We start from the raw sequence: 27,336 nt of genomic DNA on the forward strand, positions 1-27,336 counted from the left end.
GTTAACCCATGATCGCCGGTCCAGATCGGGTTTACACTCCCATCCAACCGGTCTAGATCAGGTTAACATCTCCTTAACCCGATCAAGACGCCACATTGCTCGATCGCTGAGCGCTGAGGCCTCACCGCTCCCAAAAACATCCTCTTAACATCTCCAAGTCCGGGCTATCTTCCCTCCTCCTTGTGTCTTTCATGCCCCTCATTGCACACAGCCTCTGCCACCTCCGCCACAACTTCCCCTGCAGCGCACACATCAGGTCCAGCAACCCTGATCCACTCACCTTCTGGCACACCGGATCACAAGTTGTGTTGTGGAACTGGCAGACCTACGGGACACCGGTGCAGGTGGATAAGGCAATGTTCATTAAGACGCAAAGCCATGTTTATGGGACGAACGGCTGGGTTGCGAAGCTGGTGAAGCCGCAGGGGGAGGGCGGCAAGGAGGGATGTGGTGGAGGAGGAGGAGGTGGTGGGGGCATAGAGAGGGGGTGCGAAGAAGGAGGGGGAGGAAGCAGGAGGAGGGGGAGGGCGCAAGAAGGGGTGTTGAGAAGGGCGCAAGAAGGATGACTAACATGTGGGAGAGAGGGCAAGGGGCGAGGGGGGAAGGTGGGAAGGGAAGATGGCGAGGCACACAAAGGAGGGAGAGGTGCACGACGTATGGGGGAAGGAGAGAGGGGAGGGAGAAGGGGCACCCATCCAAGGGTGGAGAAGCGACAACGAACTCGCAAAGGAGGGGGAGGTGCGACAGGGGAGGGAAGTCTGCACGCAAAGGTGAATGGCACATCGCTTAGGGCTAACCGTAAGGAGCGGGGCATGTACGAGGGAGGGGAGGGGGCATGTAGGAAGGGAAAGGGCGCACACGAAGGGAGGGAGGAGGGGCGTGGGAGCGCGAACCAAAGAGGGGGCAGAAGGAGGGGGCATTTACCAAGGGAAAGAGGGGAGAGGGAAGGGGAGCGCGTACGCAGGGAAGGGGGGGACAGAAGGACGCGCATATAAGCAGAGGGGGGAGGGGGACGTGTACGAAGGGAAGGGACGCGCATGGTGGAGATGGGAGGGCATCCTCGTCTCCCCTCGCGCGCGGGGGCGCGCCGATCCAGCGTCGTCCATGCCGTTCAATCAAAGGGCGGGCGGCACTTGGCTATGTGCATTTGGTCGCGTGGACGCAGACTAAAGGGGAAATGCTGCACATCAGCACGCATGCGAGGAACGGAGACTTTTGATCGGCGGTGAAGGGTGGGGCGAGCGCGAATGGACATGAAGGAGGTGGGTGTGCTTGTTTCCAGGCGAGAGCTTGACGGGCGATGCAGGCATGATCGACGCGAGAGGGTCGTGTACAATCCAGGTTCAAGAAGACCCACGCAACGCGCCTAGCAATCGCGTCGTTGCCGACAACGCGGGGGCTGGACTAGCAATGAAACAAGATGAGATTGACGATCATTGAGGCGACGCCCGCCGCGCGCAGCGCACATTTCCGCGCAACCTCGTACAGAGGACCTGCGCGTGCATCTCTCCATGTCTCACTGCGGCGGAGGTGGCAGTGGCGAGATACGCGCGCAATTCCCCTACGAGGCCGTTCGCAAATGCGCGTCGAGCAGGCAGCGGTCGCGCAGATAGACACTCACCGACATGTTCACCCTTCTTCGGGACGCGTGCGTTAAGATTGCATGTGCTGTGCAGGCAGGGGCCGCGGGAGTGGGGGCAGCAGCGTTGGTGGGAGGCAAGGAGTGCAGACGCGATCGGAGAACGCATCCGGTCACATTGACGCAATGCGACACGTGCCGGCCCGCGACGCCACATATCATTACGCCACGCACAAAGTTCAGGCGCGGAAATGTGGCCAAACCTGTCCGAATCGACAGCGCTGAACCAGTTCCACAATCTAATCAGGAACGTTCAGCATCGGTAATCCGCCGCACCACTTGCCGCTACGCACTGAGGATCAGCACCAGGAGGAGGGCCCGGAAGAGGTGCAAAGCCTCCAGGTGCGCCGTAGCCGCCACCATACCCCGGAGGACCGCCAGGAGGGGGTGTGTAATGTCCGTCGATGAGCTCAGATCGCGCGCCACACCAAATTGCCACGCACGCCGAAGACATGGCTATCACTCAAAAGTGCAGAGAGGGAAAGAGATGGGAGACGCAGCCTCGGAATCGGAGCACAGCAAAGCGGTGATGCAAGATCCCGATGATGGCATCGCCGCTTCCCGAGGCGGTGGGCAGTACGCGCTCTTGCGACAAGGACATCGCGCAGAGTCGATCTGCGACCTGGGGGAACTGCACTGCGATCGCGGTCGCCCGTCCGCATCCCGGCCCGACTGCCGGTCGTCGATCTCCTCCGACCTCATGCGTTTTGTTCTCGACCACCGCCGTCGCCTCGTCGTCGTGCTCACCCCCGCCGCCATCGCTACACGTGCTGCCCTACCCGCCTCAAATAGCAATTGCCGAGTCGTCCGTTTTTCGCGCGGGCCAGAGCTCCATCCCCCCTTTGCGCGGCGCGAGCGGAGCAAGCGCGTAAGCTCTGCGCTTTTCACTCTATGGCTACTCTACTCTAGCTCTCACACTACTGACTCTCCCCCCTCCTCTCCTCTCCCTCTCCCCCTTCCCTTTCCTCCTCCTCCCCTCTCCCTCTCCCCTTTCCTCCTCCTCCCCCCTTCCCTTTTGGAGGGGAGGGTTAGCACAGCTCGGAAGGAAGGACCACGTACCGTGCTTTGTGTCGGATGGGTGACGGGACTCTCGGCCGCGCTCGCGCGGGAGCTCTCGGCGATTTGGACGCCACGGAGGGGCGAAAACGCGCTCAATTCGAAGGTGAGCTCCTCCGCGTTGAATGCGACCGCACGCTGAGTGATAAACTCATGCCGCGATTGCGGGATCACGTACTCGACGGGTGGTTGTTGGGTCGCCAATGCGCGCGGTGGCAGGCAAGCGGAGTGCGGGGAGCATCAGGCCATTGATCTTGCTCATCGGCGTGTCCTCGCGTCGACTCCTTGTAGTACATGATCTAAAAATCGAGTTGATGAATATAAGGATTTACTGTACTTCGACGGCGCTTGGGAGACCTGCGAGGACTGGTAAGCTCGTCATCCACATGTCGTGCTCAGTGCACGCACCTCATCCCCGAGCTGATGCTGCTCGTTAGGCTCATTCCGCCCTCCGTCGTCTTGATATCATCCATGCGCATTGCCAAGTCAGCCTTCAACTCATGAAACACGGTAAGCTCACATACCTTGTCTGTGAGCTAATCTCGCACCCTCAGCCACCCATCGCTCGGCTCTCCTCGACGAGCCGAGCGTGTTCTCCTCGTGACTGTCTCGTCCTCGTCTCGCTCGCTGTCGCCTTGCTCTTGTGCTCATGCTTTTGTCTCGCTCTCGCTCGTGCTCGCCTCGCCTCTGCTCAGTGCTGATTCAGGTGTAGTGATGTGTTCTCATCCTATTTCGTCTTGCAATCGAGTTGCTGACTGTTCTTACAGCATGTGACGGCGGCGTAGGCGAGACGTGCAGAAAGCCAAGGTGGAAAGGAGGAAGCAGAGGAGTGAAGGAGGAAGGACGGAGGACAAAGGGCAAAGGAAGAAAATACAGTGACACGAGACTCACTCAGAATGTGCCGTGGTCGCCGGTGTGGCGCAAGACCCTGACTCGAACCCATCAATCCAAGAATCCTGTGCACCTACATCACCTTCCTCTTCGGGTGCTCCCCCATCGGGTGCTCGGTAGCAGCGGTTAAATTCGTGAGCAGCGAGTGATTGGGAATAACCATCTGCTCATTGTGTAATGCCATTCGAGATACAGTCAGAGTGTCAGGTATAGGATACAGTATCTAGAATTGTGTAGTGAGGAGGCCTGACGTGTGATACGGCTCCCGCCGAGTGGAATGAGCTGCGAGCATGAGTAAATTCAATTCAAGCCTGAGGTCTTCACAAGATGCAAATCCGGAGAAAAGGGGTGTTGCAGACATAGGGAGCAACACACAGACCGCACACCGAGGCCGGGAGGTCATCTACGACGGTCGGAAACAAGAACACTCAGTCTCAAACTCACCGGGAGCCGTGCTGGTCAGCCGCCGGGTTTGAACCCGGGTCGAAGGCACCCAGCTCATCCCTTGCCTTACGCGTCCATCACTGTCGACTGCCGACTTTGCCGCCGACACAATATCCAGCCGTATATACCACAACCATTGCCATGTCGGCACAAATCTGCTCCGGAGCTTGTCTGAGATCACCAAAAACCGTCCGCTCACGCAGTTGCCCCGCCGTCGAGATAAGATCAGCGGGGGCAAGTCCTCAGCAAGGGTGCAAGGGAACGCCCCGTCGCGTACAGGTACACGAATAATGAGTATCCAAATTGAGATCAAGGCCCTCTGAGAACTCACCGGCGGAGAAAGCAGCCATGAGCAGCCCGAGCCGGCGGAAGCAAGCGGAGTGAGCTCGGAGGTGCAACGGGCTTCTGTTGGATGAAGACAACTCGGACTGACCTGTAAGGAACGCGGGAACCGTCCAATGTGCCTGTGATGAGGGTAAAGTGCACGGTGAGCTTCGAATGTGGGGATGAGCTCAATAACGCACGTGAGCTCCCCGTTCGACTCACGGCAGAGCGCGACGCAGCAGCGCACGCCCGCCCACCCAAATCCGAAGGGAACCTTTCCCCCCCCTTCATCTCCGCATGACGGTTAAGCTTTCCGGGCGTCCAGGTCTACCGAAAAGTGCACTTACTGACATTTGGCCAGATTGCACCTCGCCCCCAAACTTCCGACGCTCGAGCTCAATATTTCAGCTCCACGTCTATGAAACGCGGAGATACGGGGACTACCGATCCGGCGGAACTTTGCCGCGAGAGCGGACATGTCAAACGGTAGGCAGAACTTTTGCCGGAAACGCAGAATAGTGCATTTACCTGCATTCTGGCAATAGAGCAGGCCACAGCGCATCCAAAGTAGCTTTAGGACGTGAGTGGGGTCGGTAGGGTGCCGAAAGTCGCCGAGGTAAAGTCGGACAAGCTTTCTTCGCTTGTTCTCGCAGGTGGCTGAAAGCCTGCCTTATGTGGCAGGCTCACGCTTTGCCCTCACAACGCTTTTCGACGACTCTGCTCATGAGCTCTTATACCTGGAAAACTACATCATCCGGACCAGGGAGAGACGCCGACCACCCTCAAGAAGTCTGGCGCGCTCGTTTGCCGGCGTCTCTTGGTAAATCGCAATATACGCCAAACGGCGCTCTCCCAACTTTGCTGGGCTACCGTACCTCGACCTCGGCACCTGGGACCTCGAGAACACCCACCCCCTATCCTTCTGACGCAATATCTCGACGCACTATACAGTTCTTTCTCCCCAACATCGTCAGACCTGGTCTACTACCTCCGCTCCTCCCGCCTCGCCTCGACTCGTAACTTCCACTGGCGCGGAGCCGCTTTGTCGACACCGATCACACAGGGTCCCACCATTTTTCACGATTAAAACACGCGGGGACCTGGGCGCCGGCTCCCTATATTCGAAGAGAAGCGCGGAATATGTGCCGTTGGGGCTGAGCAGGACGAGGGCGAGCGGCAACGAATATCCGGATTACAGTGAGGCAGACTCGCTTACCGCAGAGTGGGGCATCAAGGGGAAGACTCGGCCAAGTCAGGAGAGTCCGTGCGCTCCTGGACTCGTATAAAGGGCGGGGTGAGTGGTCGGTTTGCCTCACTTCCCCATCCTCCTCCCCTCTCCCTCCCCTCCTCTTCCCCTCTTCCCCTCCTTCACTCGACCGCTCAGCCTCATTCCTTCACTTTCCCATTTACCCCTTATATCTCGCTCTGCTCTGAACCTTTTAACGGAGCGCATCTCGTCGATTTTCGCTCGTCTTCATTACATGGCCTCAAATGCGTCAACACGCTTCGCTATTCCTCTCCATCGGTCACATTCACTAATAACCACGACGCAGGTAGTCTTCCGCTACCTCGGACGTCTGTCTGTCCTCCGAGACGTCTTCAGTAGAGGTGAGTACACGCTATGCCTCGGATCTGATCTCTGTGCTGACTCGGGCGTTTACAGATATTTTGGCAGACTTACATCGACTAGCAACCAATTGCTTAAGGGTGCTGGGCTCTATTCCGACACGCCCACCTACAGTTGGCGAGCGCTATCTCAGCGCTTTCATTTCCGGTGAGTTTTTTGAGACGGTCAAAGCCCCTTTGACCGTGGTCTATGCACGCGAGGAACCACGTGATCCCTTCCTCTTAGGCGCAGCGCGCCTTTGTACTTCTCTCGTCTCGCTTCGTACCTACCGTCACTCACAGCAGGCTCGCAGGTACATGTGGCTCGTCTCGCTTCGTACCTACCGTCACTCACAGCAGGCTCGCAGTCATTGCAGCTGCTCGTTTTCTTTTCTTTAGGGGTACATTCAGTCGAGATCCTGGCTCATCGTCCTGCCACCGGTGCCAGTATGCCTGTCCGTGGCTACGTATCTTACCCTTACGGACGTTCCAACCCCGGTTCCTTTCGCGCGCTGAGTGGATCATGGTATCCCCTTCCGCCTCTCGACGCCACTCGCCTCTGCACGCGCCGATCGGACCGAGGACGCCGGCAGCGATCGAAGCACTTCGCGCGGTCCCCCCATGTTCCCAGCATCCAGCAGCCCCATTCCTTCACCCGTACGTGCGTGGATGGCCGCCAGCGCTCCCGCCGCTACAAACCTACGCACCCCAATACATTTGTGAACCCTCGTTCTGCATGCTGCACCACCGATCTTCAACGTCATGGCCACCGCTCCCATCGCTATTGCCCCTGCCCCTGCCACTGCCACCGCAATATTGACCCATCTACCTGTCTTGACCGTGCCGAGCTTAGCCCTCAGTCGCCGCTCCTCTCCGTTGAGTCCGTTGCACCTGTTCCGTCCCTACCTGCTGCGCTGAGCGCCGTAGGGACTTCATCTACCACTTCTGCGCCATCATCCGCCAGTGGCGAGCTTATGCTCCTCCCGGGTTACGCCAATGTCATACCCGCTGAGTCTGCCCTGTTGCATCCGTCCCCTTTTGAGTCCATGGTCCATGCCTCCACCTTTCCTGGGCAATTTTTTCCACCATCTCGTCCGAATACGGACCCTCGGGCAAATGTTGCCCCTCCTCCCCACGTCGCCCGCACATTACCACGAGTTCACTCGAGTCTCAATCGCGACGCGTGGGAGCACCATCTCATTGACTATCCCGACCGAAATTTTGTCGACGCCCTTCTCCATATCATCGATCACGGCGCCAACATTGGATTCTGTGGTGATCGCTCTGTCAACCAGTCCTGCCATAACCTCCGCTCAGCGTTCGAGCATCCGGATGCCGTGACATCCGCTATCCAAGCTCAGCTCGAGAAGCAACGACTTCATGGGCCTTACTCCTCACCACCACTACACCCCTTCCGCTGCTCGCCTCTTGGTGTCGCCACTCGCAAGCATTCTGGCAAGCTGCGGCAAATCCACCATCTCTCGTGGCCTCGTGGTGCCTCGGTTAACGACGGCATCCCAGACTCACAGGCGTCTATCGTATACGACACCTTTCGACTCGCCGCTCAAGATCTCGTGGCATCTGGCCGCGGATCCCTCATGATCAAGCTCGACTTGGAACAGGCCTTTCGGCACATCCCCATACGCCCTGAGGATTGGCATCTACTCGGCTACCACTGGATGGGGCAGCTCTACTATGAGCTCTTCCTGATGTTTGGCCTGCGTTCCGCGCCTTACATATTCAACCTCTTTGCGGAAGCGCTCCACTGGATTCTCGTGCACCACTTGCCCGCCGCTATTCGGCATTACCTCGATGACTTCTTGCAGATTTTCCGACCTGGTACCCAACTTCCTCTTGTCGAAGCAGCTCTTGATTGGGCTCGCGCCCTCGCTGCCCAGCTAGGGCTGAATTTCCAGCAATCAAAGATTGAGGGCCCCACCACCGAGCTCGAGTTCCTCGGCATCCTGCTCGACTCCATGCTCATGGAAGCCCGGCTTCCTCTCAACAAACTCAACTATCTCTCGCACCTCCTAGGCCAGTGGGACCGCCGCACTCATTGTACCCAGACCGAGCTTGAAGAGCTCACTGGATATCTCATGTTTTGTGCCCAAGTCATCCCCTACTCCCGCGCATTTATGCGCTCTCTTTTCGACTTCTCCGCATCCTTCAGTTCTCGCTTCACCCGTCGACGTATCACGCGCTCAGCCCGCCGAGACCTCAAATGGTGGCTGACCTTCGCATCCGCATGGAACGGGGTACGGTACCTGAGCCCCGAGCGGAAGATGGTCCACGTCTACACGGACGCCAGCGGCACTAAGGGCGCTGGCGGAATTCTAGGCGTGAATTATTTCGCCATCAAGATTCCTCGCCGCTATGCGTCTCGCGACATCAAGTGGAAGGAGTTCTATGCCATTATCCATGCGATCCGCTGCTGGGGCACGGCCTTCCGCGCGAAACACATCATCTTCCACACTGACAATACCAACGTCTTCGATGCTATTCAAGACCTGTCCATCCGCTCGGCACCCGTCATGGAGCTTCTTCGACAACTCATTGGCTTTGCCTCGCATCTCGACTTCACATTCGAGGCGCAGTGGCTACCGACGAAGGAGAATGCCCTCGCGGACGCGGCATCGAGATTCGAATTTTCCCGCCTCTTCTCGCTCGCGCCGTACCTCAATCGTCGCGCCAGCCCCGTCGTTCTTCCCATCCATCCATCCCCAATAGATCCTCTCGCTCCACGTCCCGACATCCGCTCGTCCTGAACATCTGGGTTCCCCCGTTGGCCGCTGCACGGCTCGCCCCTCTCAGTCCTCCGGCCCTTCGGTGCTGTTGTGTGGCCCGTGCTTGCGGCCAAGAGTCGCGCGGTCCGGCTTCCCACCGGCCGCCGCTCGCGGTCTCATCCCGGCGACCCGCCTTGGACCGCAATCCAGATTGTTCACCCAGACGAGCAGGCATAGATGAGACGGTCAAAGCCCCTTTGACCGTGGTCTATGCACGCGAGGAACCACGTGATCCCTTCCTCTTAGGCGCAGCGCGCCTTTGTACTTCTCTCGTCTCGCTTCGTACCTACCGTCACTCACAGCAGGCTCGCAGGTACATGTGGCTCGTCTCGCTTCGTACCTACCGTCACTCACAGCAGGCTCGCAGTCATTGCAGCTGCTCGTTTTCTTTTCTCCCACCCTCCTCCCTTCTTACGGGTTTATTTCCCTTTCCTCTTAGTCATTCTCTACATACTGTTCTTCTTTGTACTCGGTTCTGTACTCAGTCCCTCGTGGCAGGCCCGTGCTTGCGGCCAAGAGTCGCGCGGTCCGGCTTCCCACCGGCCGCCGCTCGCGGTCTCATCCCGGCGACCCGCCTTGGACCGCAATCCAGATTGTTCACCCAGACGAGCAGGCATAGACCATTTTGTTTGACATTTCGAGCGAGATGCTAACTGTCAAGCCCTCCCTCGACGACCTCCTCAACACCACCTTCATCAGTACGTCCTTTTCAGAGACGAGGGAAAGTCTCCAATGCGGCTGCAATCAGTCGTTGATTTCGGGTGGGTTTTATTCATCCTGACTCGTGTCCCTACTGTACTTGCCATTCAACGTGATTGGCCTGATTCACCCTCCTTCAAGCACCCTAAACCACTCTCTGGTCTGTCCGACGCATCGACCGCTGTGCCCGACCGTCGCCCGCGGCACAATCCGTGGTCGCCGTCACCCATACCGTAAGTCTATTGAGATCGTCACGGCACGTGTCATTAACCTCTTGCTTCCCACCACCACGTCGACCACGTCCGCAGCAAGAACGCCTGCCGAGTTGGACAACGACAACGACCCCGACTGCATGGCCGTCGCTCTTCCCCATCCTTACGCCCCGCGACGTCCAAAGGCCACGGTAAAGGCCCAAGACGCGGCCGCCATTTATTCCTCTAATTACTCACTTCCTCGCCCTCGCACCCGCTTTCGCCCCAATTCACGGATCGCCAGGCTGGTAGGGACGTCGTTCTCGGCAGCTGCGCAGTTCCTATGATGCGCAAACCGCCGGAGGCATGCGCGAGGATTCTAGGGCAATTAATGCGAAAATCAGTATGTACTCTCATTTATCGCTTGAGACTCTTGCTGACCCGACGATCAGGTCTAGAAGACGCCGAGGACGATGCCCGTGATCGTCAAGACGTCGTCCAGTCGCTATTCACCCCGCCTCGAGGTTCTCGGGGTCATTGAGGTGCGCATAAATAGGTTTTGACTAAAATTCCTCACTGATTTTGACTCGACCCAGATACCTGCCAATTGATCTCATACCCCGCGACCTTCCACGCCCCCGATCCGCCGGAGGCATGCGCGGGGCCCCAAGAATGATTAATGCGGAAATGCTGGTAAGTTTCGTCTTCGACGATCCGTAACATTTGCTGACATGGGCCGTCCACCATCAGGTTCTGGAGGTGCCATCCGCACCGACCGATGCCCTCGACAAGCCAGGCCGCTCTCTCCGCATCGCCGAAGGCCTCGACTAGGTTTCCGGGGTCATTGAGGTGAGTGCACGCGTTGGTGAATTAGTTCCAAAATTCGCGCGACATTGGAAAACGCTTGCTGACTCTATATTACAGCGCTTTTTTGCGACCCTCAAGCCACCGGAGGCATGCGCGCGCGCCCTCGGGTGATGAATGCGACAACACCAAAGGTAAAGATATGACCGCCTCCTTACCGTCTAAATTGTCGCTGATTTTGTACTCGTAGCGGTAGTTCACAAGGGGAAGAGCGCGCGCCGCTCGCAGCCGCGCAGCGGCGCGAATGCAGGGAGATATGGTGGAGGGAACACTGAGGACGCGTAGTACACGGACGCGACGTAGTACGCGTCGAGTGGCGACTCAGGCCAGCACACGCTTAGGCGGCCAGCGTCTGACTGACGAGTGCGTCGGCTGGATGCCGCCGTCTCAAATGCGCCGACAAGACACGCTGAAGCCGTGCGAGAGCAGGGAGATACGGTCGAGGGGACACGTACGGCAACTGGCCGACGCAGACGAGAGCACGCGGCGACCGACGAGTGCGGCGGGTCGTCACGAAAGCGCCGACAAGACACGGCGAATCGCGCGAGAAGCGACGCCGGCACGCGCGCGGACGGGGGAGACCATGACCGAGCTAATCACGGCCGTCCCGCCGCCACCGCTGCTGCCCGAATGCGAAGAAGACGCCCCGTGAAGAGGTCAGTCATGTCAGCAGGCCGTCGTCTGGACGTTGTGAGATGAGAGCTGACCCTTTGCCCGCAGATTCGACTCTATGCCTCCCCATACCCCTTCACGCCGCGCCCCCGCACGACCCCAGGAGAGGGGAGACCATGCCCGTACTTCGCGAGGTATGGCTCTGACCCTAATCTCAAGTTCTCGCGGCTGACGTGCACGAGCAGGACCTTACCTCGATGTTTATCATCCCGAAGGTACGTCCCTGCCCCCCTCTTCCTGTGTTAACAGCGAGCTAATACAAGCTCAGGCCTCGCTACTGAGTCGCCTCCATCGCCGTCGAGCCGGTCTCAATATGCTTCAAATCGGACACCTCAAGTTCAAACTCAACGAAAACACAAAAATTTGATCTCCGAGTCAATATACTCTACAACGTACTTAGCCCTTCATTATGCGCCTTCCTGACGCTCATGGATCCTCAGACCGCCTCATCGCCGCACTCCACGCCACTCGACGATGGGCTGCGAGCGATGCGGCACCCCTTCGACCAACTGCCCTCCCCCATCATCCCACCTCTCAACCCGGCGATTTCTCAGCAAGGTGAGGTCCTCCTCATGATGAGGGACCTACGCAGATGCGCGCAACACACCACAAAGTGCTTGGTCGACGACGGCACGCGAGAGAGGGGCGAGGAGGAGGGGGAGTGCCGTTTCCCCTCGTCAAAAGGTATGTATATTCCTTCAACAATCTCGCCCTATGCGTTCAGGAAGAACTAACAGACCCCGACAAGCTGTATACACGCCGTTGCCACGGCCGGGCATTGACGAGGAGGCCCTCGACTTTGAAGGGGGTGACCCTCATGACTCGGTGAGTACTCAACAGGTTGCCATTAAAATCGATATCCAAGACGAATGCACTCAGCCTGTACTACTACAGCCAGCAGCGCTCACCCCTCGGCGCTAAATAAGACACGGCAGGCGGGGGGAGGGGTGGGGAGGAGGGTGAGATAAGACAACCTCCCTGCGCGACGACGGCGGCACGCAGCGGCGGTCTCTCTTTGCGTTCGCAGAGCACCAACAACGCGTCGACCGCGTACAAAGTCTCGCGGCGAGCGCGCACGAAATGAGCCCCTCATCTCATTTTCTTTCGAAAATCCGACCTTTGTCTCACACGGCTCGCGCGAGGCCTACAGGACTGGGACGGACCTCGAACACGGCGGAGATGCATCGCATAGCTCGGCAGAACGTCTAGGAAAGTACACGCAGACCGCCGCGGCGCTCGCGCGGCTCCCTCGTCCTCGCGAGGGTGGGGGAGATGGCACCCCACCCCACCCTTTCCCTCCTCCACTACAAGGTGCGCTTTTGTTGGGCCTTTGTTCTGCATGTCGTTCTCGTTGCTGAAGCGTTGATAGGACTGTACTCCGCGCGGGCGAGGTGCTCTCGGCGCCGTAGAAAGCGGTGGGGTGGGGGAGGACGAGGAGGCAGGGGGGATGTCGAGGGCGAATCGAGCGCCGCTTTCGACGTTTTCTGCCTCGCGGGTGGCGTGCGCGACGTCGCGGGACACGGGGAAGGTGTTTGGCGGCTGCGGGAGGGGTCAACAAAGGAGGGGAGCGGGGTGGAAAGGGCGAGACAACGCGCGAAGTCGCCGTCGTGGTGGTCATCTGGCAGTGCAGTAGCGTAGCGCGCGTACTCGTAGAATAAAAATGAAATATATTGAGTTTTGCACCTACTTGCACGACATGAAGACGACGAAGAGGAGCGCGAAGGCGTCGCCTCCTTTCGGCGGCGGACTGCCGTGCTCCCTGTTTTGAACCACGAGCGGCTGAGGAGACGAGCCCTCGCGCGCGACCACTGGCGTCTGGGAAGTCCGCACACGCGCGCACGAAGCGGTCGAAGGGACGTCGCGGATCGTCAACATAAAACGGTGAGATAGTAACTTTGAGTCACTACCCCACCAAAGGGGAAATGTCGTTTGAGCCGCGCTCGATGAAGACGAAAGGGGCAAAAGCATGACTCGTTCTCACCATTTGACAAAGCAGAAGGGTGAAAGCGCCCTCCGCCCTCGATGAAGAAGGGCGACAGACACCCTCGACGAGGAGGATGGGGGGAGGACACCCTCGTCCTTGCTCTGAGAAGATGATCGGGGTGTTTGTTAGCCAGATCGGGCATACCTATAACCCAGTTAGGTTATACACAAATAGTGATGGAGTGCCCGATCGTGACCCCTCCATCAGGATGCCTCAGTACAATGTATTATGCCTGCTCCGTGGGCCCACCCTAGTCCGGCGCGCATTGCACCCTTACGCCCTCTCACGCGCTGCTCATCAGATGTGTGGAAATCACTCTATTGAGTATGACCTACATACACTGTCTTATCTACATCCAATGTAATCCTTTATCTTCCCCTTTCCTCTCGCCCACGAGCAACAACTCATTGCAATGTCCCCTTCTGCCCTTCCCCTTCCCTCCCCCCTCTTGCCGTGCGTGCTCCGTGTGCCCGCGGCGGATGAATAATTGTCAGTCAAGAGTGCTCTTGCGAGAAAGCGAGGTGCATCAGTTGCAGGGCCTGCAACGTTCTCTGTCACGTAGCCCAAACAACCTGCGCCTACGCAACGGACTCACTATTTTCGCCTCGGCACGATCTGGATAGCCGTGATGGAGGCAGCGATGACGCGCGCGCTGGTCGCCGTGTTTGTCTGTCGCTCATGCACGGTACTGCCTGGATGCGTAGCTGTGGTTGATGTGCCCTGCCCGGACGTGTAAACGCCGAGTTAGCGCGTTCGCGTCGGCAGCGAGATCTCAAGGAGGCTGTCATATGAACAAAAGTTGAGAAACGATGTGAAATCCCTGACCTTTGGGACCCCTCCTGCGCCTTTGGCGTCCTATTCTGAGGCATGCACGAGCGAGAGGAGAGCTCCGGCTGCACTCCCGATGCACAACTCAGCTGAATGGTCTCAAGCCAGGTTATGGTGGCTAAGCGCACCTCCCGCTTGCAGATGTTCGTGAGCTCGAAGGCACGCCAATGGGAACTGAAAACGTACATACCTGTGTACTTTAGCACTCGCTTGTACTAGCCCATGTGCAACACCGGTCGCTGGGGCTTTGATTGGAGCGGATGTGTAGATGCGCTCCGGGGTCGCTTTTGTGGCGTCGTTGCTGTATACGCCCATTGGAGTAAACCGTGCGACGCTACCAGCCCCTTACACACCTGGGAACCTGTCGAAAGACATCCTCCGGCTGTTAGCTGAAGCATCCGATGTTGCAACGAGGCCGGAGGAGTGAGAAACAGAGAAAATATGCGAACTCACCGCGCTGCGCAACGTATGAATTCCGAGATGTGCTTGAAGGCATTCGGGAGTATGCGAGATGCGATGATACGCGTGCGCGTACCTCCACGGTGCCCGCGTACTGAGGGATGTCGGCGCTTCACTTGGGGGCATGACTTGACGCTTGGCTGTCTCCACTCTGAATGTCGGTCGTCAGCAGCTGCAGCGTCCTTCCTTGGCGGTCCACCGCCTTCAGTTGCGCACCCTGTGATACCTAGAAATGTGTATAAGCGCGACTCGAGACGCCGGACTGCAGATTTTTCGAACTTGCGGCCGGATGATTAGTAACTGCAAACGCGTGAGTTGGTTGTTGCCGCCTGCGTAGCCTGCGAGAAACCCTTGAGCGCGCACCTGCTTGGTTGGCGGCCGTCTTTCGAGTCCTAGCGCCGCGTCGCAGTGTTGCTTGAGGGCATCGTCTCCGGGAACAAGTCGATGAGAGCGTTCTTGAGGTAACGAAAAATCTGTAATATTCATGAGCTGCAGTTGTGAGCTCGTGTCAATGCAGAACGCGAGCGAAGTATACTGATCAAGCTGGAATGCACACCTGTAGCTCATGCGCACGAAGGGCCGAGGCACTGTGCGAGCCGGCGTCATCTCGCGTGCCGGTGGCGCTCTACCTTGCGCTTTTTGAGCTCGAGACCTTCGACGCACAATGATGCACGTCGATGCTTGATGCGAGAAAGTCTCGTCCGCTAGCACGTCTGTACAATCCTAGAGGACGTCAGTATTGCTTCGGGCAATGAGAGAACAACTAGAAAAACATCATACCTTCACCTTTGCGTGCAACTTCTACCCCGCGAGTTGAGATTATGGTGTGGGTGAGCGCTTTGCAGCGCTTCCCGCAACCTGCTTCCTGCGGCATCGTCACCTAATGTGTGCGCTTTCTGAGCTCGCGCATCCAGGGGTGGACGCGGTTCGATCTGCAGTGCACAAATCAGCTGAGAAAACAGCGAGAAATGATAGAGAACTTGCCTTTCGACGCCCAGCAAAGGCGCTAGGGCACGGTTATGCTTGTGACATCTTGAGACGAGTACTCGATGCTCGTTCGGGCGCAGAGGGGCGATTTGGCAACAACAGGTCGAGGATCACTCCTGAACTTCGCAGCCGCCGAACGCGTTCGTGTTGGGTTCCAATTAGTCATCCCGCGCGACTGGTTTGCTTCAATTTGCCAGGCGCTTGCGCTCTGAAGTGGGGCGGCCTCAGCTGTATCATGGCTCCCAAAATTGTGAGAAAACGCACCTTTGTTGCTCGTGTAACATGTACAGCTGCTAGACCCGCTTTTGGCGAGGTGTCTCATCCTGCCCTCTCTTTCCTCCCTTCGCCCATACACACTGCAGTTGTGTAGTAGTTAGTGAGATAAACAGTGCGGGGCGTGTTCACGCACCCGAGCCCCCCTCCTCGGTCGGTCGACTCGATGGCCGTTGCTATTGCCATTTTGCCAACGGCTTGTGCAACCCGATCGTGAGCAAGCGCCTCAGCGGCGGCTTGTTGGAGGTGTTGGGAAGGAGTGGGAGTGCAGAGAAGGAGTGGGAGAATAGAGGGAGCCTTTCCCGGGAGGAGGAAGAGCAGTGCGAGCGGCGTGGTGGTGGTCAAGGAAGGCGAATGTGAGGAAAGACGTGCCGATCGCAGCGCATCAGCGGCTGCCCGGACCGCGCAACGTGACACGCATGGCTACCCGTCCGAGTGCTTACCCAGTTTGGCGAGATGATTGTCCGTCTCCCCGTCGATTGTGCGTGGGATGGGTGGAGGAGGTTGGGAAGCTGTCGACGTGTAGTTGACGAGATCGGAGGGGCCTTTGTGCGCGCAGGTAAGCGGGCGGGAGACGTGTAACGCAGAGCACGTGAGACGGACAGGTCGGCCGAATCGGATCAATTCCCGTTCACCCGAAAGTCGTTCTGAAAAATCTCCGCAAACGATACCACAAGAAACGGTGAGATAGTAACTTTGAGTCACTACCCCACCAATGTGCCGCTATATGACGAGACCTGATATTACTCCCGGCTATTCTAGTACTCCTACGACGTCGTCCAGACGTCGAACCCTGGATGGCCTGGTCCTCCTTATCCAGGCGGGCATTCCACGGCTGCGACTCTCCAAACAAGCCCCATAGCGTACAGCCTATCGTCGCCATCGCATTATCATGCGCACGATGGTTTCGCCAGGTCCCCGTATCCTGCGTCATCAACAGCAAATGCGCTCTTCCCGACTGCACCGTCGTTCCCGTCACCTGGCGCCCATGCGAACTCGGATAGATGGAGAGACATGGTACGTCTAGCTGCCATGAACATGGCGTCACTCTGATTCCATCTCCCCAGTCGGCGCCCGCTACAAACGACGCGCCTTACCTCGAGTACACCGGTTCAGACAAGCCTACGCCTGAGGACCTTCGGAGGGCTCTGTTTATCCCGCGTTTCTCGCCTCCGCCACCTCACTGGCGAGCACTCATCCCCTCAGAGCCCGAACCGGACGCGAATGGCTTCTACGCTCCTCCAATAAACCGCTTTCCCGTCGAGCTGCTGTCCTACATTTTCGCGCGCTGCATGGATAAGGAAGTGGAGAAGCCTTTCTACGGCTACTTCACGCCCAATTGTACTCCTCTGGTGATAGCCCGCGTTTGCCGGCTCTGGCGGTATATCGCCCTCGATCTTCCCTTGCTATGGCAGCACTTTTCCATGCGTCCATGTCAGGGTGGAGGACACTATAGAATTGCCCGACTGTTCATGGAGCGCACGAAGGGCCTGGGAATCTACGTCTACTATGCCGAGGACTCACGACGCGGCGTATACCCGCGGGAAGTTTGTCCCTGTGCTCTAGATTTCATTATCCGGAATATTGGACTTGTCAAGCGGCTTGACCTTGTGGAAATCAGCCCCTCGAGTCTATTGCGCCTATCACGCGTTCGCCCAGGAATGGCGACCTTCATGATGAAGCTGGCTATCACTACTCGAGAGGCGAACACGAAGCGCAATGTCGCCCAGGCTTTGTCATCTCTGTACAACACGCCGACGATACGAGAGGTCGAGTGGTCTATACCCACGTTTCCAGAGAATGTTCATTGGTCACGCATCGTGTCTATCCTACTCCGAGAATGTGTAGTGGATACATACACACTCATGCGCATCATCGCGAGCTCGCCCGCGCTTCAGCGGATTGACGTCGATATCACGCCTGACGTCTCTGCTGTGCGATGCCGCCCTGTCTACCATGGCATCATGGAGGAGCTGATCATTGAGAGCGACGGTCCTCAGGACATGCTCTTCCAGGCGCTCGACTTCCCCAATTTGCGTCGCCTATACCTCCGCCCCCGATCCTCTATCCCCAATGACGCGCCGTATAGCCATGGCTGGCCCTTCCTCAACATCGACAATCTTTATCGCTTCTTGGGACGCCTTCGGGCTGGTCTCCAGTACTTCCTGCTAGTATGTGGTGGGGCAAGTTTCGACGAAGCAGCCCTTCTCCACATCATCCGCATGCCTCAGCTTTCGCCTCTCAAGATGCTACACATCGCGGAGCTGGGAAGAGGAGCAAGTGACGCCATCTTCGAAGAGCTCACTCTGATCGAGGGGAGTCGAAGGGCAGTGACGCTTCCTCACCTGCAAAGACTTGCGTTATGCGACTGCTCAACAACCGACGGCACCATATCTCGCATGCTGCAGAGCCGGGACAAGGCCTCTTGTCCTCTCCGGCGGCTTTCCCTTGGATATCCCATCGGGGAGCAGCGAGTCCATGATGCGGACGTCGCAACCATGGAGATGCTTCGCCGTAAAGGGTGGATGATCTTCTGGAGCTCTTGCTTTGGCGACTAATGGTACACGGTTTCCATTATAGTTCTCTGCAGAGTTATAGTTCAGATTGACGGGTACAGCCAGATCCCAACAGTATATCAGAGATGTTTATTAAATACCACTGTCCTCATCGTGATACATTTCGTATACTACAATTATGACCGCTCGTCGCAAATATGAAAAGTCCAGCGGGGCGCATCCTGCTCAACTGCCGCTTCCAACGTGGCTTCCAAACTGGAGCTCCTGGCACCGTACACTGGGTGATTCGGACTTATGCCAACAAATCCTGCTGCTGCGCCATGGCGTATAGCACCAACAAGGCGGACATACGCCTGCTTGTCATAGGAGAAACGACCCCCTCCACCTGAGGAGTAATATACCTCCAAATGCCGTAAGTGGCGAACACGGACTGCATCCAGCAAGTTTGTGAGCCAAGCCTCGTTCAAATGAATATAAAGGGACTTCAGCCCCCGAACGCGAATGGTCGGAAATTCCCGCCAGCTATCGTCTCCCTTGATGTGCCAGAAGTGAATCTCCTTGAGATTCCGGGCATTGAAGAAGATAGACCAACAGTCCAGCAGCCCAACCGGCATCAACACGTTGATCTTCTCCTTGCCGGCACCCTGCCAGTGCGGGTCGCGCTCGAAGTTCCTTCCAACGCCGTAAATCTGCGGCAGCATATCGCGCGTGTAGATGTTGAAAGCGGAAGAGGGCCTTGTAGTCGTCTCTTTAGCTCGACGGGTTGCGCCGACGGTGTGATCAGAGGCAGCGGGTCGATAGGCCGCATCATGATGAGCCGCGGGTTGGGCGGGCGGTGCTGGAGGGACGGGTACGTAGGCGACCTGCGGAGCAGCTGATGCTGCAGCGCGCGAGCCATCGCCTTTATGAAAAAAAGACTTGAGCGCATTCGACAGGCGACGACTACGACACGGCCGCGGATCCGCTTTTTGAGTCGGAGGAGCGGACACGACAGTGGATCGAGAAGGCAGAACTCGGGGAACGGGGGCGCCCGAAGGATCAAAGTATCGAGTGTACGGTTCGGGGTCGTACGGAGGCGTTGGAGAGGCGCCGTGATTGTTCGTGGGGTAGTGCCGGGGCGGAGCAGGAGCAGACGTAGGAACTGGCAGAGGAATTACTGGCGCGGTGTTCGTAAAGTAGGTTTGAGGCGCCGGCGCGGGACGTACTCCCACGGGTCGCTGCATCTGAGAGGCGGTTGCATGAGACGTATACGCCTGAGCTGATATCACTGGAGGTGCAGGCGCTGGAACAGGTCCTCGCGCCGGACGCAGAGCAGGGTTAGGTGGTGCGTAAGGGTTGGGATAGGCCGGGTTAGGGCGCTGATGGTGCGTTTCTGGCGTTTGGTGGTGAGAGCGACGGTGGCTTCGATGCCTTCCCCGGTAATGACGACGCTCCTCAACCGAGGGTTCGAGAGTTCGCTGGCGAGAGGATCGTGGCGTCATATATTTCACTTGTACCAAGGTCTCGGCGGGGGCATAGTGGAGGGTAAGTCCATAGGTATTTGCGTGACGATCGTTCGGAGACCGGTAGTTGCGCATTTCTGAGTTGGGTGTGCCGTAGCGCCGAGAAGACATTGCTGTCGCGTTCTGATGAACTGCTAGATGTGAGCCGCGGGCAGCGAAGCAGGAATATGTGTACGACGTACGTCTCGCTGTACGGACGAGATCGTGTCCAGCACGTCGTAAGATCGTCTATGCAATATATCGGAACGTAAAAGTCGTACGAAGTCGTGTCGTCAGCCTCGTTCAATGGGCATGGGACCGTAGCAGGGAAGGGCGCATGCATCTTGCTGTTTGACCATGAGCTTAAGAGCCGCTCCCTGAAAGCGAAGGCCATTGTTAGCGAGTATGGAGCCTCCATTGATATGACTATATAGAAAGCGAGAAAAGGGCGCCGCTATTCTCTGGAACATGGTTGGATCGAGAACAAAGGAAACTATAATTCTCAGCGAATGTGGGTGTACGAGAGGTTGCCACGGTTGCTATTGTAGCAAGACAGAACTTGGAGAGTATGTGTCGTGTGAATCAGTATATGAGTCGGCAGTGAGAATGTGGCTCGCGCCGATTCATCAGCCGTGGAAGCGTAGCCTTGCGACGGATAAGGAAGACTACATATATCCGACACACTTCGCCTGGTAGCAGTTGGATTCATTGTGGGACAGTGGAATCGCATCACGGCCGAAGGTCGAGCATCTTATGTGGATTCGCGGAGATAATGGAAGTGCCAGGTTCAGCGGAATATTACAGCGGACGTGAGAGGTGGGGACAAGGGTGCGTTCGGTACCTTCCGGTCATTCACGTAACCTTTTCTCACGGTCGCGCCCATTGTTCTTCGTTGTTTCCGACCACCATGAGGATACCTACTTATGCATTCTCACTGGCTCGTCATTCTCCCTGGCGTATGGAGCCACGGAGATTGCAGGACATCTCGAAGATTGGGCTGCACAGCTCTTGCAATACCGGGTCCTGTCCCGCCAGCGTTCTATTGTCTGAAGCGCGCTGGTCATGCCGTTGCTCTGCACAGCGCTAGCCTATTGTCTTCGCGAAGCTGATGTACAGGTCTATGCACACTGCACTACTATAAATGACGAGAGCTCAGTCAAATCTCAACCTTACTGCCCCTCTCTCGTACGTGGAAAATCGATAGCTCATCGCTCAGGCCCTTCGATGTCAGACCATCCGTTCAGTACTCAGCGCCCCCATGCCTACTATGAGCCTGGCGAGCACTTCTATATTCACAATAGCGGTGAGAACGTATGCCAAAGATCATCAGCAGACTATGAGGTACGCCCTTGACCGCGAATCAATCTCGCTCCGATGATGATTGACTTGAGTTGACAGGACCAAACGCCCTTGCACCCATACGTTCATGGCCATGCTCTAGCACCGGACCCTCACTTTTATCGTGATCCGCGACCGGACAGACGGTCGTCACAAGCGACTTTCCCCGATAGCCCTCTTCACCATCCCTCTCCGGCGCTTTCAAATCAGTCCGAGTACAACAGGATCTCGCCCTCCTCGTATCATATGCAGCCATCATCATATGCATCCTCTAGATCGACTTCTGTTGCTGCATCGTCGCACAGGAGCTCTGCGGAATATGTGGTAGCCCAAAGGTGGAAAGAACCCGTACGTCGACGCGCCATATTCTATGTTTAACCAGCGACTCACGTACTGCACTCCGAGTCACAGGCTGTCCCGATGACCAGATACGCGCCTTACTCCCGGAATTCCAGCGGGTCTCGCAAGCAGACGCGGACAGGTGTTCGAGTGGCGTACATTCCTACCATCAACCGCTTGCCCGTCGAGGTGCTGTCCCGCATATTCATGCACGCCATGGGCCAGGGCTCGGACAAGCCCTACGCTGGCGGGTACTTCTCAGCCCAAATGACCTCCCTGGTGATAGCGAGCGTGTGCAGGCTCTGGCGGTCCCTCGCTGTAGATCTGCCTTTCTTGTGGCAGCGCTTTTGCATGCGCCTCTGCCAAGATGGGGCTCATTATAAAATTGCGCGGCTGTTCTTGGAACGCACCAAGGGCCTCGGAATCTACGTGCAGTACTCTGAGGACTCGCGCTATGCCTGCCCCGAACGCGAAGGCTGTCCTTGCGCGCTTGGGTTCATCCTGCAGAACATTGGGCAAGTCAAGGGACTCGATCTCAATCACGTTGAACCGTCGACTCTGGAGCCGCTGGCGCGCATGCTGGCCGGTGCAGCGCCGTCCTTGATTGAGTTCAGCGTTCACAACCTAGAGAACCCATCTCGGGAAGTGTTTCGCTCTCTATCGTCCCTATGCCAGACTCCGACGATACGCAAGATCCATTGGGCGCTTCCCGCCTTCCCGGACAAAGTTCATTGGTCGTCCGTCACCACTCTGTCGCTATTTGACTGCCCGGTGGACCCGCACGCCTTCCTGCATACTCTCGCGAGCGCGCCGGCATTGCGATCACTCGAAATAGAGATGATCTCAATCGAGTCCAAGATTGCAATGGCGGTCACACCCTACGGTAGAGATGTCCTCCATCTCGCTCTGGAAGATCTCTGCCTGTTCGGCGACGGTCCTCAAGACGCGCTGATGTGGGCTCTTCATCTCCCTCATCTCCGTCATCTGTATCTCGATACCAGGACAGACCATTTGGAGGACGACCTCATGGACTGGCCTTGTCAAGACATGGAGGTATTCTATGCGTTCCTCAGCCGCCTTACAGGCCTGAGAGAGTTCTCGATATATGACGGCGGCGACAGGTTCGACGGCGAGGCCCTTCTCGAGGTCATCGCCCTGCCTTCATTGCAGCGTCTCGAGTATCTGGACATCTCGGACATAGCTGACCACGTTCCTGTGGCTGTTATCGAGAAGCTCGAGCCTGGCGATGGTAATCGCACGCCTGTGCTCCTCCCGCATCTCAAGACACTCATACTCAATGATTGCGAACCCACTAATGGGTTGATCGCGCGCATGTTATTGGCACGACATACTTATCGATATCCTCTGCGACACTCCAACTTCCATTGCACGAGGGGACAGTTTGTTCCGGGACCCTACGGAAGGTGGTGCTACGAGAACCCGTGGCTTGACACGGACCTTGCTGTGTTCGAGTTGCTCAAGCAGGCGGGGTGGTCGATTGGATGTAATGTGGAAGATCGAAGGAGGGAGACTATCGACTTTGCACATGCTCAGATTTCACGCATGCAATCGTAGACGTAGAATACGAGGAATAGTCAGAAAAGAAACCCTGGCTTCCTCCCCCTGGAATAGCTAAGCATTTAAATTCAACCACGAACCGCCGGCGGGTGCATCACTACAATCTCGTTCACGATGAGCAACCACGGCGACTTCAGCGAGGGCCAGAAGACGTTCGCTGGCCAGGATCGCATCCATGAGTGGCCCGAAGGAGAGGGCAAACCGAGAGATCGTCGGCAGCCTCGAGTCAACACGCCCTGCTTGCCACTTAACCCGCTTTGCCACTCAATCAGCGCCAATCGCGCGCTCACGGACACGATGGGGCACGAGAATGCAAGCTAGAGCACATTATATACATGCCAATAAATGTAGGACCAGAGATACAGAGACAGGACACAGTGAAAGAGACGACAGCAGAGTACAGAGCGAAAAAGGGAGGAACAGGTGTCGCGCGAGGGCAGCGGCATGCACGAAGGCGGCAACGCGAAGTAGCGCAGCGACTGCAGACAGAGCAACGGCCACTGATAGTGCCGCACACCGACAGCGCCGCACACCAAAAGCGGCACAATCATGCCTCTTTCTTCTTTTTCTCCTTCTTCTCCTTCTTCGCCTTCTTCTCCTTCTTGTCCGCTTTTGCGTCCTCCCCGCCCGCCGAGGCCTCCTTCGCCTTCTTCTTCTTCTCTTTCTTGAGCGCCTTCTTCTCCTCCTTCGACAGCTTCACCTTCTTCTCGGCGGGCTCGTCGTCCTCGTCGACGTCCATCGCATCCGCCTTCCGCTTGTTCTTCTTCTTGGACTCCTTCTTCGAAGGCGTCGCCTCGAGCGTGGTGAGGGCGGGGCCTGGGAAGGTACGTTAGCGTCGTTGGTACGACAGGGCGGGAAAAGAGCACTCGACGCACCATCAACATCCATGTCCCCGTTCTCCTTGTCGTCCTCATCGTCCTCGTCGATGTCCATGCCGACCTCGGCGAGCACCTTGCGGAGCGCCTCGGCATTCTTCGTTGGAGGCTCGCCAGTGGCGAAGAAGTTCAGGCGCTCCTCGACCTGATTGCGGAGGGCCTCGCCGAACTTGGGGGTGGGGTTGTCTGGACCAAGAATCAGTTGACGCTGCTGATCGACAAGCGAGGGAGAACGTACCGGTGTAGCAGTCGATACGCGACGCAATAGAGCACTTGTTCGCGAGGAATCGTGATATGCGACCCTTGTGCTTCGGGCCGGCGCGACCAATGAAGGACGAGTGGTAGATCAAGCCGTACTTGGGCGTGTTGCCCTTCGTCTTGAGCGCGCGGAACAGTGCCTTCTCCGCGCCCAAAATCTGCACCGTCGATGCCGGGTACTTGCTCAAGTTCGTCAGGCTGCCGGCGTGGCTGATGAGCCGTGCGCCGATGCGCTCGCCGAGGAGGGCGGTCAAGCTCGGCGCGACCTGATTCATCTTCTCGGAGAGGTAGGAAATGAGGGACTTGCGGTAGTCGGTGAGGGAGACGACGCGGGTGGCGAGCATGGTGACGTTGAGCATGTCAATGGGGGAAAGTGCTGCACCCATGGACCCGCGCGCGGCGTCGAGAACGTTCTGCGCGGCAGTGGAATCGTTGTCGAGGATCTCGGCGAGCTCGGGGAGAGACTCCTCCGTCAGCTCCTCCTTGTTCTTGATAAACTGCGCCGCGCGCGCGTAGTTGTAGTTGTCGGGCACGATGCGGACGAGCTCCGGGAAGTGGTAGCCGTACCACTCGCGGACGCGCATCGAGAACAGGTTCACGTCCTTGTCGAGCTGGTCGAGGAGCGCGATCGCCTGGATGATCATGTTGTCGATCCGGTTCACGTTGAACTTTAGCTTGGCGCGCGAGTAGGAGTGCCCGAGGCCGAGCTGGGCCTTGGTGAGGTCGTCCTGCTGAAGGCCCTTGAGGAGCTTGCCAGCGTGCAAGCGGATGCCGCGGAGGAGGTCGTCCCCCTGCTCGGAGACCTGGCATGGAATGCCGGTAGCGTCGCGGATGGCACCTGCCAGGTTTTTGTCGCTGACGGCGAGCAGGATGGGGTTCTTCTTCGTCGGCTTGCCGAGGTTCATCTCGAGGACGTTCTTCAAGTGCTCGTTGACGATGCCTGAGAAGTGTAAGCATCTAACATAGCCCCTGGTGCTTGTGCGCACCCTCTGAGATGTCGTTCGCGTTCTCCAACGCTTGCGCAGCGCTCTTGAAGGGCACGAAGCTCTTCAAGGAGACCATCTTGCCAAACTTGCCCAGGTCGGCGATAGACTCCTGCATGGCCTGCGTCTTGAGTCCGACATCCTCGGCGAGCTTGACGTCGAAGATCGCATAGCCGGAGGCTGACTCGTAGAGAACGTGGGTGTTTGCCTTCGACATCGCCGCCGACAACGACGAAGGGGTTAAAAGGCGAAGAATAATGAGTGCAGCCGTGGGAAACCTCCAACTTTTTCGATCGGGAAGGATTGACGCCGGCCGGTCCGCGGATCCGGCTCGCGTGGCGCGTTCATGATTGACGTATGACGTGATGTGGGACCACCGTTCGCGTCCTTGGGCGGGGTTGTCCTCGTCCGCATCTTGTTCGCTACCATGTTCCCAACCGATCTCGGGCAGGCTCGCTTCGTGTACAATGGTGGGCCTCCCTGATCAACTGGCTCTCGATTACTTACAGCAGGTTTCAGCGGCCAGGAAATGGTTCGCCATAGGCTCTTTCTGCGCCGGACCAGCGACCCTGGTCATCAATGCACCCTTCGGACGATTTGCGCTGAAGGAAGGCAGCTGGTTCATGCTCGATGGTATGCACTATACCTTCCTTCTCTTCTCACAACCAACTTTGTCGCCAGGCATCAAATCCTGGATGGCCATGGAGATCGTCTCTCCCGCCATGTTCCTTTACGCATTCATCAAGTCCCCCCTTTCCCCCTCGCCCATACCCTTCTCCCCATCTGACCCCCACGTCCTTCTTGCTGCCCTCTACCTCATACACTACGCAAACCGAGCCATCATATCCCCCCTCCGTACGCCCTCGCGCTCAAAGTCTCATCTCTCTGTCGCCCTTGCCGGAGTCGCATTCAATGTTGTCAACGGCTCACTCATGGGCACCTACCTCTCGTCGCCCGCCGCACGCGCATACCTCGTAGGCGCATGGACGCGACCGCTGTTCCTCGTCGGCGTCGCCTTATGGGCAGCGGGCTTCGTGGGGAACATCGTGCACGACGAGATACTGCTCGACATCCGCCGGAAGGCGCGGGTCGACAAGGGCAAGCAGACAGAGGGCCAGAAGAAGCAGGAACACTACGCCATCCCGTATGGTCTGCTATACAAGTACCTCTCCTTCCCAAACTACTTCTGCGAGTGGGTGGAGTGGTTTGGCTTCGCTCTCGCCGCGTCGCCGCTGCCGACGATCTCGCTATCCGCTCTCTCCCTTGGGTCGCTTATGGACGGGATCTTCCGGCCGGCGAACATCTTCTGGCCCTCACTGACGCCGCCGTGGTTGTTCTTCGTGAACGAGATCGCGGTTATGCTCCCGCGGGCGATCCGTAGCCACCATTGGTATCACGAAAAGTTTGGGGACAGCTATCCGAAGGAAAGGAAGGCAGTGATCCCATTCGTACTGTGAGAACGGAATTCATGGATTGTTTACTGTATGGACAACGTCTTTATTCGCACTTTTGGCACACTCGTCGTATTCGTTTGTATACATGGCAGTCTTCGTATCCAATGGCTATACATACGGGCTTGCTATACATGCGATGTGCCATCCTGCCTGCTCAAGCGATCTGAACACGGCGACGTCATTGTCCTGCCAGAACAATGGGCGCGTAATCGTGGGAAGGAATCACCTCTTTCGTACGAGCGTCCGGAAAGCGCCGAAAACGCTTGTTCTCAACTCTCACGGCCATTGATATTGTGTCGAACGTTACGCCTCCTTCAATTCTGTGGAATCCGCTGAATGGCGGTCAGAATAATGGACATAGTCCTCACCGATACAAGACAGAGAGGCTCGTTTCCATGTGTAGCATGCCAATCGTGGTCTCCTTGAATCGTGAAGTAGGTCTTCGTCACCAGTCTACTCTGTCAGCCACATTCTCACTCGGTGATAGCGCCACATACGTTTCATCACTTATATTGCTGAGCTAGCAATCGTCACGACTTCACAAGGATCCACATTCTCACGGATAAGGGTGTCTTTTGTGCTCAATCCGACCGGCCTCCATGGAACAACGATGCACTTGTTCTTTGTTACGTCCTCAAGATGTGTACAAGGGAGATTCCATACTCGTCTTCAATGGCCTGAAAGTTCATAGAGATGCTCTTAAGGGTAGCGAGGAATAGCGACAGGCGTACGTCCTCCTTGCTGCGAGCATCTCACTTTTCTTACGACGCGACTCTGTACGACCTTTACGACCCCTAATAGACTATCTTACGCCG

At 57.3% G+C, this 27,336-nt stretch overlaps 9 protein-coding genes across 9 annotated transcripts; 5 read left to right on the forward strand and 4 right to left on the reverse strand.

Annotated features, from left to right (window-relative positions):
* Positions 1-191: 191 nt before the first annotated feature.
* SCHCODRAFT_02685887 (uncharacterized protein) lies at positions 192-566 on the forward strand (the record flags this gene model as incomplete). Its single annotated transcript, XM_003033964.2, has 1 exon — positions 192-566. One exon carries the CDS (start codon positions 192-194, stop codon positions 564-566), a length of 375 nt encoding a protein of 124 aa, XP_003034010.1.
* Positions 567-1,137: 571 nt separating this feature from the next.
* SCHCODRAFT_02664734 (uncharacterized protein) lies at positions 1,138-2,093 on the reverse strand (the record flags this gene model as incomplete). The annotated part of the gene is made up of 4 exons (XM_003034562.2): positions 1,138-1,404; positions 1,467-1,561; positions 1,622-1,878; positions 1,933-2,093. The coding sequence occupies 4 exons, from the start codon at positions 2,091-2,093 to the stop codon at positions 1,138-1,140; spliced, it is 780 nt and encodes a 259-aa protein (XP_003034608.1).
* A 441-nt stretch (positions 2,094-2,534) lies between these two features.
* On the reverse strand, positions 2,535-3,168 carry SCHCODRAFT_02491866 (uncharacterized protein; the record flags this gene model as incomplete). Its single annotated transcript, XM_003034563.2, has 4 exons — positions 2,535-2,651; positions 2,699-2,833; positions 2,874-2,994; positions 3,104-3,168. 4 exons carry the CDS (start codon positions 3,166-3,168, stop codon positions 2,535-2,537), a joined length of 438 nt encoding a protein of 145 aa, XP_003034609.1.
* Positions 3,169-5,835: 2,667 nt separating this feature from the next.
* Positions 5,836-12,801, forward strand: SCHCODRAFT_02664735 (uncharacterized protein; the record flags this gene model as incomplete). The annotated part of the gene is made up of 17 exons (XM_050346536.1): positions 5,836-5,962; positions 6,018-6,128; positions 9,750-9,844; positions 9,963-10,035; positions 10,085-10,133; positions 10,229-10,348; positions 10,383-10,481; positions 10,587-10,630; positions 10,687-10,780; positions 10,912-10,947; positions 10,970-11,152; positions 11,217-11,290; positions 11,328-11,383; positions 11,609-11,852; positions 11,917-11,993; positions 12,378-12,479; positions 12,538-12,801. 17 exons carry the CDS (start codon positions 5,836-5,838, stop codon positions 12,799-12,801), a joined length of 1,848 nt encoding a protein of 615 aa, XP_050201824.1.
* A 3,354-nt stretch (positions 12,802-16,155) lies between these two features.
* On the forward strand, positions 16,156-18,408 carry SCHCODRAFT_02685890 (uncharacterized protein; the record flags this gene model as incomplete). The annotated part of the gene is made up of 4 exons (XM_050346784.1): positions 16,156-16,180; positions 16,226-16,248; positions 16,462-16,716; positions 16,767-18,408. The coding sequence occupies 4 exons, from the start codon at positions 16,156-16,158 to the stop codon at positions 18,255-18,257; spliced, it is 1,794 nt and encodes a 597-aa protein (XP_050201825.1). The 3' UTR covers positions 18,258-18,408.
* SCHCODRAFT_02745866 (uncharacterized protein) lies at positions 18,392-19,828 on the reverse strand (the record flags this gene model as incomplete). Its single annotated transcript, XM_003034564.1, has 1 exon — positions 18,392-19,828. One exon carries the CDS (start codon positions 19,826-19,828, stop codon positions 18,392-18,394), a length of 1,437 nt encoding a protein of 478 aa, XP_003034610.1.
* A 778-nt stretch (positions 19,829-20,606) lies between these two features.
* Positions 20,607-23,044, forward strand: SCHCODRAFT_02676497 (uncharacterized protein). The gene is made up of 3 exons (XM_050346710.1): positions 20,607-21,037; positions 21,095-21,382; positions 21,446-23,044. Exons 1-3 carry the CDS (start codon positions 20,759-20,761, stop codon positions 22,946-22,948), a joined length of 2,070 nt encoding a protein of 689 aa, XP_050201826.1. The 5' UTR covers positions 20,607-20,758; the 3' UTR covers positions 22,949-23,044.
* A 198-nt stretch (positions 23,045-23,242) lies between these two features.
* Positions 23,243-25,339, reverse strand: SCHCODRAFT_02533730 (Nop-domain-containing protein). Its single transcript, XM_003034565.2, has 4 exons — positions 25,071-25,339; positions 24,065-25,024; positions 23,827-24,012; positions 23,243-23,767 (listed from the first exon to the last, which is right to left on the reverse strand). Exons 1-4 carry the CDS (start codon positions 25,282-25,284, stop codon positions 23,499-23,501), a joined length of 1,629 nt encoding a protein of 542 aa, XP_003034611.1. The 5' UTR covers positions 25,285-25,339; the 3' UTR covers positions 23,243-23,498.
* Positions 25,340-25,457: 118 nt separating this feature from the next.
* SCHCODRAFT_02533733 (uncharacterized protein) lies at positions 25,458-26,675 on the forward strand. Its single transcript, XM_003033969.2, has 3 exons — positions 25,458-25,537; positions 25,587-25,700; positions 25,749-26,675. Exons 1-3 carry the CDS (start codon positions 25,495-25,497, stop codon positions 26,522-26,524), a joined length of 933 nt encoding a protein of 310 aa, XP_003034015.2. The 5' UTR covers positions 25,458-25,494; the 3' UTR covers positions 26,525-26,675.
* Positions 26,676-27,336: the final 661 nt, after the last annotated feature.

This window comes from Schizophyllum commune, assembly GCF_000143185.2.
Source record: "Schizophyllum commune H4-8 unplaced genomic scaffold SCHCOscaffold_3, whole genome shotgun sequence".
NCBI classification, from domain to species: Eukaryota; Fungi; Basidiomycota; class Agaricomycetes; order Agaricales; family Schizophyllaceae; genus Schizophyllum; species Schizophyllum commune.

Coding starts and splice junctions, on each gene's coding strand:
- SCHCODRAFT_02676497 (XM_050346710.1), top strand. CDS start 20,759: ATGCCGTTGCTCTGCACAGCGCTAGCCTATTGTCTTCGCGAAGCTGAT. Junction 21,038..21,094: donor GATCATCAGCAGACTATGAG/GTACGCCCTTGA, acceptor TTGAGTTGACAG/GACCAAACGCCCTTGCACCC. Junction 21,383..21,445: donor CCCAAAGGTGGAAAGAACCC/GTACGTCGACGC, acceptor TCCGAGTCACAG/GCTGTCCCGATGACCAGATA.
- SCHCODRAFT_02533730 (XM_003034565.2), bottom strand. CDS start 25,284: ATGTCGAAGGCAAACACCCACGTTCTCTACGAGTCAGCCTCCGGCTAT. Junction 25,025..25,070: donor CGCGAACGACATCTCAGAGG/GTGCGCACAAGC, acceptor TACACTTCTCAG/GCATCGTCAACGAGCACTTG. Junction 24,013..24,064: donor GCGTATCGACTGCTACACCG/GTACGTTCTCCC, acceptor TTCTTGGTCCAG/ACAACCCCACCCCCAAGTTC.
- SCHCODRAFT_02533733 (XM_003033969.2), top strand. CDS start 25,495: ATGTTCCCAACCGATCTCGGGCAGGCTCGCTTCGTGTACAATG. Junction 25,538..25,586: donor GGCTCGCTTCGTGTACAATG/GTGGGCCTCCCT, acceptor AGCAGGTTTCAG/CGGCCAGGAAATGGTTCGCC. Junction 25,701..25,748: donor CAGCTGGTTCATGCTCGATG/GTATGCACTATA, acceptor CTTTGTCGCCAG/GCATCAAATCCTGGATGGCC.